Source organism: Balearica regulorum, chromosome 5, assembly GCF_011004875.1.
Source record: "Balearica regulorum gibbericeps isolate bBalReg1 chromosome 5, bBalReg1.pri, whole genome shotgun sequence".
Classification (NCBI taxonomy): domain Eukaryota; kingdom Metazoa; phylum Chordata; class Aves; order Gruiformes; family Gruidae; genus Balearica; species Balearica regulorum.
The window spans coordinates 50,149,204-50,160,241 of NC_046188.1; the positions used below are offsets into that span (position 1 = coordinate 50,149,204).

General features: G+C 36.0%; 1 protein-coding gene across 1 annotated transcript; it reads right to left on the reverse strand.

Moving 5' to 3' along the window:
* Positions 1-1,087: 1,087 nt before the first annotated feature.
* On the reverse strand, positions 1,088-10,443 carry GAL (galanin and GMAP prepropeptide). The gene is made up of 6 exons (XM_010312378.2): positions 10,313-10,443; positions 10,028-10,108; positions 9,297-9,351; positions 7,731-7,817; positions 3,807-3,884; positions 1,088-1,407 (listed from the first exon to the last, which is right to left on the reverse strand). Exons 2-6 carry the CDS (start codon positions 10,106-10,108, stop codon positions 1,355-1,357), a joined length of 354 nt encoding a protein of 117 aa, XP_010310680.1. The 5' UTR covers positions 10,313-10,443; the 3' UTR covers positions 1,088-1,354.
* Between the last annotated feature and the right edge of the window lie 595 nt (positions 10,444-11,038).

Sequence of the window (11,038 nt, forward strand, 5' to 3'; positions counted from 1 at the left end):
TACCAAATAATGTTGAACTACTAGCATGTATACTAGCAGCATATGCTTTTTTATTACTCTTTCAAAAAATACCAAAAACAGTAAAACATTGTCTGAAGAGCTTGCTCAAAAGCTCGTTGGCTCTGATAAAAAGCGTACAAGTACACTTTGGGAAGTGAACGTCAGACATTAGATCAGAGGCTGAGTGATTATCAGAGGAATAGCACTGGCTGATTGACAAGGTGAGATAACCTTGTGGATTCAAATTAGACACTAGTGGTTTGGCATCTAGAATGTACTCTGCTATACTAAAAGCAAAAAAACAGATTATGTAATAATGTCCTGCAAAATTTCTGTCACTCTGTGCCCTTTAGTGCACAGCAGCATTTTGAAAGGATGAGATTTCATTGCACTATGCAGAGAGTCATCTGAGTGTGAAAAACCTTTCTAAGATTCTCTATCCTCTCAAACCTTTCCTCATTCTTGATATGACACTTATTGTGCATGGGCCTAGCAGTCTGGTCACAGTACATCAAAGCTCTTTTGTTAGGGATCAGTTCAAGTGTTTTGCTGTACTCAGACTAAAGCATCTCATAAAATAAAATATTTTTTTAATCTTGGAGTGGATGGGAGAGTTTCTTCTTTAAAGAGAGTTTTTTCAATACAGATCCAGTATTCTTGATGACTTAGGAACAGGAATCCTACACAGGATTTGTGTAGAACTATTACTTGTACAGAACAGTTAAATTTGTATTGTGTGAAGGTATGCTTCGGTTAAGGGGCTGGTGTATTACAGGTGAATAATATGAAATTTAAAATGAATATGACTTTCATATTTTCATAGATATGAAATGATGAGAAGAAGGTTTCCATGAAGTTTAGACATACAGACAGATCCGTGACTTAAAAAGACTCTGTATGGCAGCAGTTTGAAGTCACTGTTCCTCTTTTTCTCAGTTAGCTAAAGTACCCAATATGTAGCATATATGTTTTGCTTTACTGCAATTTGCAGAGCATACATGCACTGTAATCTTACAATTTAACTTGGACTTTGTATATGATGTATTGTGTGCTGCTTTGTATTTAATTTTAAAAATATGAAACAATGTAGTTGCTCTTTATTTTTATTTTATCATTTACCTACAGAAAAATTTTACCAAGGCAAAATTTTACAGTCTAACATCACAGGAGAGAAAAAAAATAAGAAAAGGTAAACAAAAAAATTCCAAACAAATAAAATCCCAACAGGGAGCAGAATGCTGTTTACCTTTATCAGATTAATGCAAGCAATACTTCTCATCTTCAGTTCATTTGGATCTTTTGTTTAGAATTCAATCTAAATCTACACTACAATAAAATAAAAATGCATACTTCTTCAAGACTGGTTTGTTTCCTCTGGTGAAGGTAGTTTGTCAAGTGCTCCCACCTCTGTAAAAAAAAAAAAAAAAAGATAATTAACACATATGTAAGTATGCATATTAATCTTATAAATTAAATAATGAAATCAAATTTCAGTAGTATACATTTTTATATTTTTCTTCTCTCAACTATAAGAGGCAAATTCTTGAACTTTTAATGTTTCAATTTATAAACTTTTTTCTTTTTAATGTTAATAATATCTTCCTGCAATAATTTCACATTTTTAGAAACAGCAATGACAGAATGACAATGAAATTATATCAATTTTATTATGTCAATTGATATTGCTGGATCCCAGCATCTCAAATGCTGGGATTAATATTATCCAGTTATGGTTGCCATCCTACAGCCTACTGTATATGGGAAGCCTTTAAAGCTGGAGGGAGCTATTTTCAAGAGAAAGAGCTGAAGGTCACTTTTAGTTATTGCCAAGATACTTCTTAGCAGTTAAAATATTCACGTTATCTTGCAGATTGAAATAAACATCTAATCTGAATAACCATTCCCTGAATCTGAATCACATGAGTGGGAGTTTTCCCCATCCCCCAAAAGAGCATATCTAAGCCAATATATTTAACGTAGTAAAGTTTAATTTGAGCAAAAATGTTAAAGCGTCTCCATCATAAAAAAGTATGTTTTTCAACTCTTAAATCTACAGTTCTGATTTTATGTGAGAGTTTGTACTAGATCTTGCCAATAAATATTGTTAAGGGATAATATGATAACATTCTGTGTCTTTTGAAACCTGGGAATACAAGAAGTATCTCAGGGAAAAGCCATTTTATATAATCTGGAGATTCCTTTTTTTTTTATGAGGACAGATAATAATACGGTCTTTTCTGAATAAAAATGACTGTTTGACATAGCTATCCTAAACAAGGAATTGTTACATAGAGTTACAATACAGCCTTTTTTGCTCATTCATCCCAGGAAAGAAGTAATTTGTATTTCTATGAGATGCATTCTATTTTCTTGCCCAATTTAACAGCTCTTACTCTACTCATCAGCGCCTGCATGCTTGAGTTTGACATGTTTCACACCCTTTCTGTTGTGTCCTGTTATTGGTTTTACTTCCTAGGCTCATATAGCAGGATAAAGGAGTGTTTAGAGCTCCTCCTTCTTCACAGTGGTACAACAAACAAGCTATTACTTTGTCAATAGTTAATATACATGCTAATAACATACTTTAAATATATATTTGAATTATCTCAGGGCTTTAGTACTAATCATAAAGAGTTGGTTTTTTTTTTTTTTAAATGCAAAGTTGATTCAATAACACTGGATTGATATTTTCAGTAGTGAGAATTATTTTTTATGGGTGGATGCAAGAAATTTAGAAAATTATGCCAAAGAGGTCTGGAATTTTGTTTCCTAGATATACAGAAAATAAACAGATCTCTTGAAAGTATCTTTTAATAATGAAATTAAAATACAAATGTAACATACAGTTCTTTGTTACTATTCCACAGCATGCAAAATTGCTTATTTCTTACAAAGGTAAGAATATAGAAGTTACAGATTTATTGAATTGTCTTCTTTCAGAGACAGAGAATTCCTCAAACATTTGCAGTAAAAATAACTTTTTTCCTTCCTATTGTTTTCTTTTCAAGTATGTATTATGTTTTTGAACATTTTCTAGACAGTTTTAGAAGGGCTGAAGAGGTTATTAAAAGCTCTGAATTGGGGGGGGGGGGGGGGGGGGGGAGGTTTAAGCAAAATTAATGAAACCTTAGAAGCAGCCAGATTTTTTTTTTTTTTTACACCTAATGCTATAATAAAGTTACAGTTCTTATAGAATCCACTGTAAGCTCAGTTTTACAATTCTTGTCACAATTTTAAGATTCCACAGTGTTTTTACTAGCAGCATTTTGAGCTGTTTGCCAACATTCAGCTTAGTGTTGTTGCAATTTTATGATGTGACTTTATTGTAGAATACATGCAGAAAGGGAGATGTATTTCTTTTGTCGCTAACAAGTCTTTCAGAATTTCAACCAACTCTTCTTGGCATTGAACTATGGTCTTATTTAATTTGTTATTGAATTGTTTTAACTAACTCCCATGTAATCAAACTGTATTTAGTTTGTTTTCAACTATTCTAAAAGCTGGGTCCATACAATTTTAGTAGTAGCTGTTATTGTTTTCACAGTGCCCAGAGTAATCAAATGGTATTAGAACCCTGCTATGTTGGATATTCATTGACCTACAGCATAGCAGAACTACCTGCACTCTCTAAATCAGGCCTGTTAGTGCACTAAAATGGAATTGATAGTCCCTCCTGCACACCAGAGATGCTGCTTAAAGTCTTGCACACTCAAAGCTGTAGCAGACTTTTACATTCAAGGATAGTCCTATCTTGTCAGTAAATTTCACACCAGAAATTGTGAAAAATTAAAAAGGTATTCACTAACCTTTAAGATGTAAGTAAGTCAAAAATTCAATTACTGTGCGCACAATGTTTTCATCAGCCAGTGGTCTTCCAAGATCCCCTATAAAACAAGTTGGTTGTTACTTAAAGTTAACATGGTGTAAAGATCTATTGTATGTGAGATTGTGGCTAGGTTTAGGAGTACTCTGGGAAAAAAAAAGCTATCTGAAATTTCTTTCTCCTTAAAATCCTTAATGGAAAACCTAATTTAATGGAAGAGCAAAGCTACCTTAAGGTAGGTAACTGCAATTCTCAGAATCAAAATTGCCCCACTATGTATGCTATTGCTGCATAGGAGCTGCTTTGACACCTTAATGGTCATGGTCCTTAAGGCCTTATGAGTTCTGTTGCAGAAGGGAGTTATCAACTGTTCTCACCTCTCTCCATTGTGACCATTAGCCTAAGATTGAAGGGAAAGGTAAATTTAGCAAACAAATTCATCAGCTATGCAAAACATTTAAAAGTTCTTCATGTAGTCTGACTTTGTTCCCAATAACCACTCAAGCGATATCAAAGTGATTTGTAGCCCAAAAGGTAGGCCTGGGACTTTACCGAAAGCTCAGGAAGTTATGTTTTTGTGTATGTACCTAATACAACATACTCCTCTTTGATCTTATAAAAGTAGGCATTCTGATCCTTTTTAAATGGCCCGATTTATCAAGCTCCCTGGGAGCTTGTTATTGCACTTTGGTAGTTTGAGAAGTATGCTTTTTGTGTCTATTTAAAAAAAAAAAAAAAAAAAAAGAAGGGGAGATAACTTGCTTTATATCAACAGGATAGAGAATTGTTCTATATTAGAGAACAAATGGTAGGTAATTTCCCTAAGATTTTTAGTTCTCTGCATACAAAACAGATGGGTACCAGTATCTGACTGATGGTCCATTATTACATCACTGAAAATACTGTCCCTTGATGTTATCATAGGGGATGTGTTTAATCTCAGGAAATAGCTTGAAAGACTGACTTTGCAGCAGGTCAATATTAGGGGGAGTTCTTCCATGAAGAAAAAGAAGATTTAGGCTTCTAGTGACATACAGGATCAGAAGGCAGACTGAGCTCTGTAGCACAAATAAAAAATATTGATGGAGAGTTGTAAGGGACATGGAAGTTTCTAGCGTATAAAGAGTCAGCATTTAAGAATACATTTAAGAAATTTGCATCTAAAAGTCTTGTCTTCCACTCTTTGAACTGACACAAAGATGTTGTTATTACTTACATTAATAATACTTATGTCATTTGAAGTGTTCCTTAATTTAATTTTTATTCCCACCTAAGCTGTTATGGATTTTTGTTATAATTAATCATTATTATATTAGTAGTTTATTGACCCAGATTTTATTACCAATGTGATATTTATTGGATAAATATTTTTGTTTATTGACTTGACCATATTGTACATGTGTATTTCTATATACTCTGCTATTGACCTTAATTCTATATAGACAATTACTTGCGCTCTAGTAAAGAGACAGTTATGGTCTTGGAATTTAAAGATTTTCCTAATTATGCTCATAGATTACCTTTTTCCTGGACCTAGTGTTACATAAATAATACAGCTTACAAGTTCCTCTAGGTTATCTGGAGAGCTTGTGAAATTTGCAACATTCCTTCAAGGAGAGAGAGTAGTCCTTTGCATGAATTCTTTTATAGCAATAATGCATATTGCCATTTTAAGATACTTCTGTAAATAATCAGCAGAATTTAACTAAAAAAGTCCTTCCTTTTCAATTAAAGTAAGAATTCTGACTACCTTATTTTTTTTTATATGTAAGTCTCCTTTGGATAGGAACTCTTTCTTTTCAAAGAAAACTTTTGATAAGGTACATAACAGAGGCAGCTTTTCAGGTCTCATCCAGACAACTTTGGTGGGGTTTACTTGTAATTGTGAGATACAGCAGTACCTGGGAAAGAGTTCCCTAACTCTTACAGATCATACTCCTCTAAAGGAGCTGGTAGTATATCCACAAATGGCAACATGTTGCAGTGTGAGCTGCATTGTTAGATTACAAGTGCTTTCCGTTCACATTGTTCCTGCCTGGCAAAATATAGTTTTTACACCAGTGTTTGAGGAAGTAGGTTTTCCTTTTTTTTCTTTCTTAAAAAGAAACACAATACCAAACCAAACAACAACAAAAAAACACCAAAAAACCCAAACCAGTACATATACTAAACCCCACTATGTAGCTATGTACCAGACCTAAACTAGCAGTAATTCTGAGAATGTAACACCTAAGAAATGTATTAATGTTAGTCTTCTATTGACGAAGTAATTATGCCCATAAAATTATAATCAAGCACATTTCCTTTATTTATGAACTTATTTAGTGTTAGCTACATTTCTATTGTGCTAGATGGATTTAAAATAGTCTGAGTGCGCTCTGGGCCTGAGACTGTCTTCCCCCATTAGTGCAGTGATGAATGCAACAGTACTCAAGTACTGCTTGCTTTGGTTTCAGTGAGGAATAGATCACTATTTTGGCAGTCCAAAGATGAGATTCATTCCAGCTCACTTTAGATGTCTGTAGCAGACTTAGCTCCTCCTCAGGAGAAATAGTTTTTTCTAGAAGTTTCTACATTTTATCCTGAAGTAGGTATTTAAAAATAAATCCTAAAAATGCCAGCTTCTCTTCATAAAGGGAGCCTAAACATATATTGTAGTGACCCAGTTTTGGATGATGAATCCAGAACAAGGCTGCATCCATTTAATTGCCATTTAATAAATTCTGATACATACAACTCCAAAACAATATGTTTACTTGACTTCAGTTTTGACCAGTGTCCTGGTTTTGGCTGGGATAGAGTTAATTTTTCTTCATAGTAGCCGGTGTTTTAGATTTAGGATGAGAATAGTGTTGACAGCAACAACTAAACATTAGTGTATTAAGTAGTGTTTACAATTAAGTCAAGGACTTTTCAGCTTCCCAGGCCCTGCCAACGAAGAGGCATGAGCCTTCCACAGGAGGTGCACAAGAAGCAGAGAGGGGACGCAGGCAGGACAGCTGACCCAAACTGGCCAAAGGGGTATTCCACACCACATGATGTCATGCTCACTATATAAGCTGGGGGAAATTGGCCAGGGAGGGCTGTAGTTCGGGAACTAGCTGGGCATCAGTCAGCATTTAGTGAGCAATTGTGCTGTGTATCACTTGTGTATCTTTTATCATTATTATTAATCTCTTCCTTTTCTGTCCTATTAAACTAGTTTTATCTCATCCTATGAGGTTTTTTCCAATTCTCTCCCCCATCCCACCGAGGAAGGGCAGAGGAGAAATGAGCAAACAGCTGTGTAGTTGCTTTAACTGTCTGCTGAGTTAAATTGCAACAACCAGATTCTCAATCTTTTAATGAAGATAATCCATCTTGCTTAAATATAGGAAGTTTTGTGAGATTTAACATGGATTTTTTTTTTTTAAATAGTGATGACTCTTACAGCATAAACAGTGTCATGCAGTTCTAAGGTCTGGTTTCAGTTCTAGAATATCAGAATAAAAATAAAAAAATATTTGCCAGTTTCTGTAGGTTTCCCTACTGAAAGATTCCTTTATGAGCTCACTTCTTTGCTGAAAAGAATCAACTCTTGAGTGTTTAGGATGACATTTGAAGTACTTATTTGACATACAAAAATAAAAAACTAGGTTTATTCAAAGTAATACAGTCTATTAGACTTTAAAAGCAACATAATTATGGTATTATTCCCTAGGTACCAAGATGTTTTAAGCTATGACCGTGTACAAAGAGCACACTGAATGGCCAAATTTGATTTTTCTTCCTTTTGTACATTTGTTAGAATTTTTCTAAAGTGCAGGAATAACCTTGTACCTAGGTAGTTAGTTAACTCAATAACTGTAAATAAATTACTAAACATAAAAAATGAAGTCAACAATACTGGTTGTCAGAATTTTATTACCTGCTTTAATATCCTCATCAGGCTGTATTTCACGCTTACCAGTGAAACCATGTTTGTCGTTAAAAGATCTGTGATTATCTACTGCATCTGATAAAGAAATTAAACATCAGAGGTTTTAATTGACTAAACAACAACTTTTGCTACATTGCTTGCTTTTCATGGATTTCAAAGAAAAATCATGATGGGCACTTTTGATGTACACAATGTCAGAGAAGCAATTAATGTGTCACTAAATAAAATAATCTCTTATGAATTTGTGTTTATGATTTATATCATTTACAGACCCAGCCCAGCTGAAGCTATTACTGAATTCAGAGGAAGTTGTAAAGAAAGTGTAAGTTTGTACATTCATGTGTAATTTGGGAAGTTGTTTTTGCTACTCTTTCCTCTATTTTTAGACAATGTTGCTGATGAATTTGCTTAAAAGAAAACTGCAGATAGTTTACATGAATAACCTTCAAAAACTATCTTACATGCCCCTGGTGCCTCTTCTCTCCCCCTTGCAATGGGCATTTCCTTTATCAGTAAAAGCTGATCAATACAACCTGCAACAAAGGATGATTCCTATTATCTAGTCTTAGATTAATGGCACTTTGACAAGTACGTTTCCCCACAGTATCTTTGGCAATTTGGTTAGATCTGCTTTGGAGCAAGTATACTTCCAGACATTTATAGAACTAGTTAATAAACTAAGATGCATTAATCTTTTTTTGTACGTATCCTTAAGATTGGTTAAAAGGAACTATTAGAGTCATAATAAGTATGTATAGTATGTGTCATGTAGTACTGAGACTGAAAATATAGAAACATTGGTAGTGAGCATTATTACATTAACAAGAAATAATAGTAAGAGGACAGATATTTGGGGCAGCTTAGCACTGCATTTCACTTTTCTTATAATCTACATTTGTGATTCTCCATCTTCATAAACCAATGTGTTCCTGTATTTTAAACACCTTGTGCAACAAGTATTTTTCATAGTTAACTGTTAATATTTACAGTCACAAGTTTGCATGTAATTGTTTTAATTTGTCTTGCTTTAATTGGGGGGAAGTAGTATAATAAAGCTAGGTAGTAAAGCCATTTTCAAATAGATTTAAAGGTGAAATCCAATATACATTGATAAGTGCCAGAGTGTCACATTTGTCATTCTTTCCTTGATATCTAGATGCTATAAGATTTTGTAACACTTTGGGGGGGCGGCAGACAGGATATTTGTCATATTACAATGACAATTACAGTTCAAAAAACACAAGGAGTGCCCAGACGTACTTCTGCATATAAAGCCTTACAGCACAACTCTGCTTTAGAAAAGAACAGTTATTATCTAAGACAACTCAATTCTATAATAGGCATGTAACAAATATCTGAACAAGTTCTCTCTCAAAGGAGTTTCTCTAGTCTTGCAGGTTTAGACAAAATTACTGTATTCATCAGAAAATTGAGTAGCACACTTCAGCAAACTGGTTTACAAGAAAACCACAAAAACAAACAAACAAAAAAATCGCAACTTCTGCATTTTGAAATAATGCAAAAAAAAAAAAAAAAAGAAAGTGCTTGACTTACGTGGCCCAAGTAGGTAACCAGCGCTATTCAAAGTCCAGCCCCTTTTTTCTTTTGCCTTAAAGAAAAAAAATGCAAGTATGTTATTGCATGAACTACAGTGCTTTCTGAAGACAAAGCAAACAGCACCCAAATGAACATTCTCTTAGCAGAAAGTGTCTTCTGAAGGCTTGAAATCAAGAAATATTGTAAAAAACAAAAGCCAATAATATTGAAGCAAATATTAATCATGAACTCTTGCCCCATCTAAGTCAATAGTTTTGCTATTGAAATCCATGTGGTATGAAGATTTCACACCATGTAAGTGAAACTGCAAGTCACACTTAGGAGGCAGAAATTTTGACTTTGTACTCCAAGTTTATATTACCGCCTGATAATCACCTTAGCAAACAGCAGTGGGTTTTTTTTTAAGTGTTTGGATTTACATGATAGCCTCTTTATAAAGAGAAGTCCATATGTACACCACCTTTTCAAGTCAGGCCATTCAATTTCAGTCTACAAACTAGACACTCTTTTTTCCCTTTAGTCATTATTTGTTAAAAGGGAGCTAGTATTCAAGAGCCCCAAATTCTTAACTTAAAACCTGTTTACTGCCCAAAATGTTTTTGAGTGCTGCATCTTGTACAACCCCTATATCTAAATACAGTGTATATCACTGCAAGGTTTACTGTTACTTGCCAGGTGAGACATGGATGCAGACCAATGGATAGGACCTCCAACAGATTAGTACTTACTGAGAAAACCAGTCCAAATGTTTCTGACAGGGTGGCACAAAGGATTAAAGACAGAAACAGGAAACTAGTGCACCTCTGCATCTGGAAAGAAACCATACTAAGGTAAATGCTCTGAGTTATTGCTTTGCTCTTCCAATTATGGATTCCCCAAGGCACGTGAGCATCTCTGCTGCGGGTGGGAAGTGGGGGGTGAACCTTCTTCCCATGGGGCAGGGCTCCTGTGGCTACCGGTTTGGCACCCAAATTCCCACTGGGAGAGAGGCCGAGAGGTGGGGAGGGGAGTACCTTGAGCTGGGGCGCAACGGCCTCTCCCTCGCAGCGTTTCAGGTGGTACTGGCGGCGGAGCGGCTTGTCCCACGGCTACAGTCTTACCGGCAAACACTCACTGCATGTCCGCGGACGCGGATCTACACGCCCACCCTCTCTGTTCCCTCCGCCTTTATGGGCTGCAGCACGACCGCGCAGGAGGGGCGCCCTCGGGGAGTGGGGAGGGAGCCGAGAGCCGCCCACCCCCTCCTCTCCTCCGCCTCCCCTGGGTCATTTTCCCTTCGCCAACCCACTGCATTAGGAAGGGCAAAAATTATAGCAATTCAATTAGACGTTATTTGGAAGCACGACGCAGGCTGCAGGGAGATAACAGCCCGGGCAATTACCTCTGATTATGGCGGCCTTGGGCAGGCTGGTGAGCAGCCAGAGGAGCTCTGGTCTGGGCAGCCTGGCCTGTGCCTGTCACTCGCTCCAACTTCACAAGGGCTTGGTTAGTGGTGGGGAATAAGGCGGTGTAAAGTGAATACAGATAATTTTCAGAGACTCAGGTACGGAAGCAGAGCTAAATACAAACATCTGCTTGTGATTGTATTTGGGAATACTGAGGGCTTCACACGCCCCTGCTCCGCTTGTGATCCCTGGAGCTCCCTGTGATCCAGGCCTGTCACAGTCCCTTAAAATTCCTTTGACTCATGCTCTTTGCTCTAACATCAGAGAAAAAAGAGCTGAGTCAAAACTCAGTTT

Bases quoted from the DNA above. Each gene is read 5' to 3' on its own strand.
- GAL (XM_010312378.2), bottom strand. From the start codon at position 10,108: ATGCAGAGGTGCACTAGTTTCCTGTTTCTGTCTTTAATCCTTTGTGCC. The intron at 7,818-9,296 runs GTAAGTCAAGCA...TTTCTTTATCAG, and splicing joins TGGTTACCTACTTGGGCCAC to ATGCAGTAGATAATCACAGA. The intron at 3,885-7,730 runs GTAATAAAATTC...CTTGTTTTATAG, and splicing joins TGATGAGGATATTAAAGCAG to GGGATCTTGGAAGACCACTG.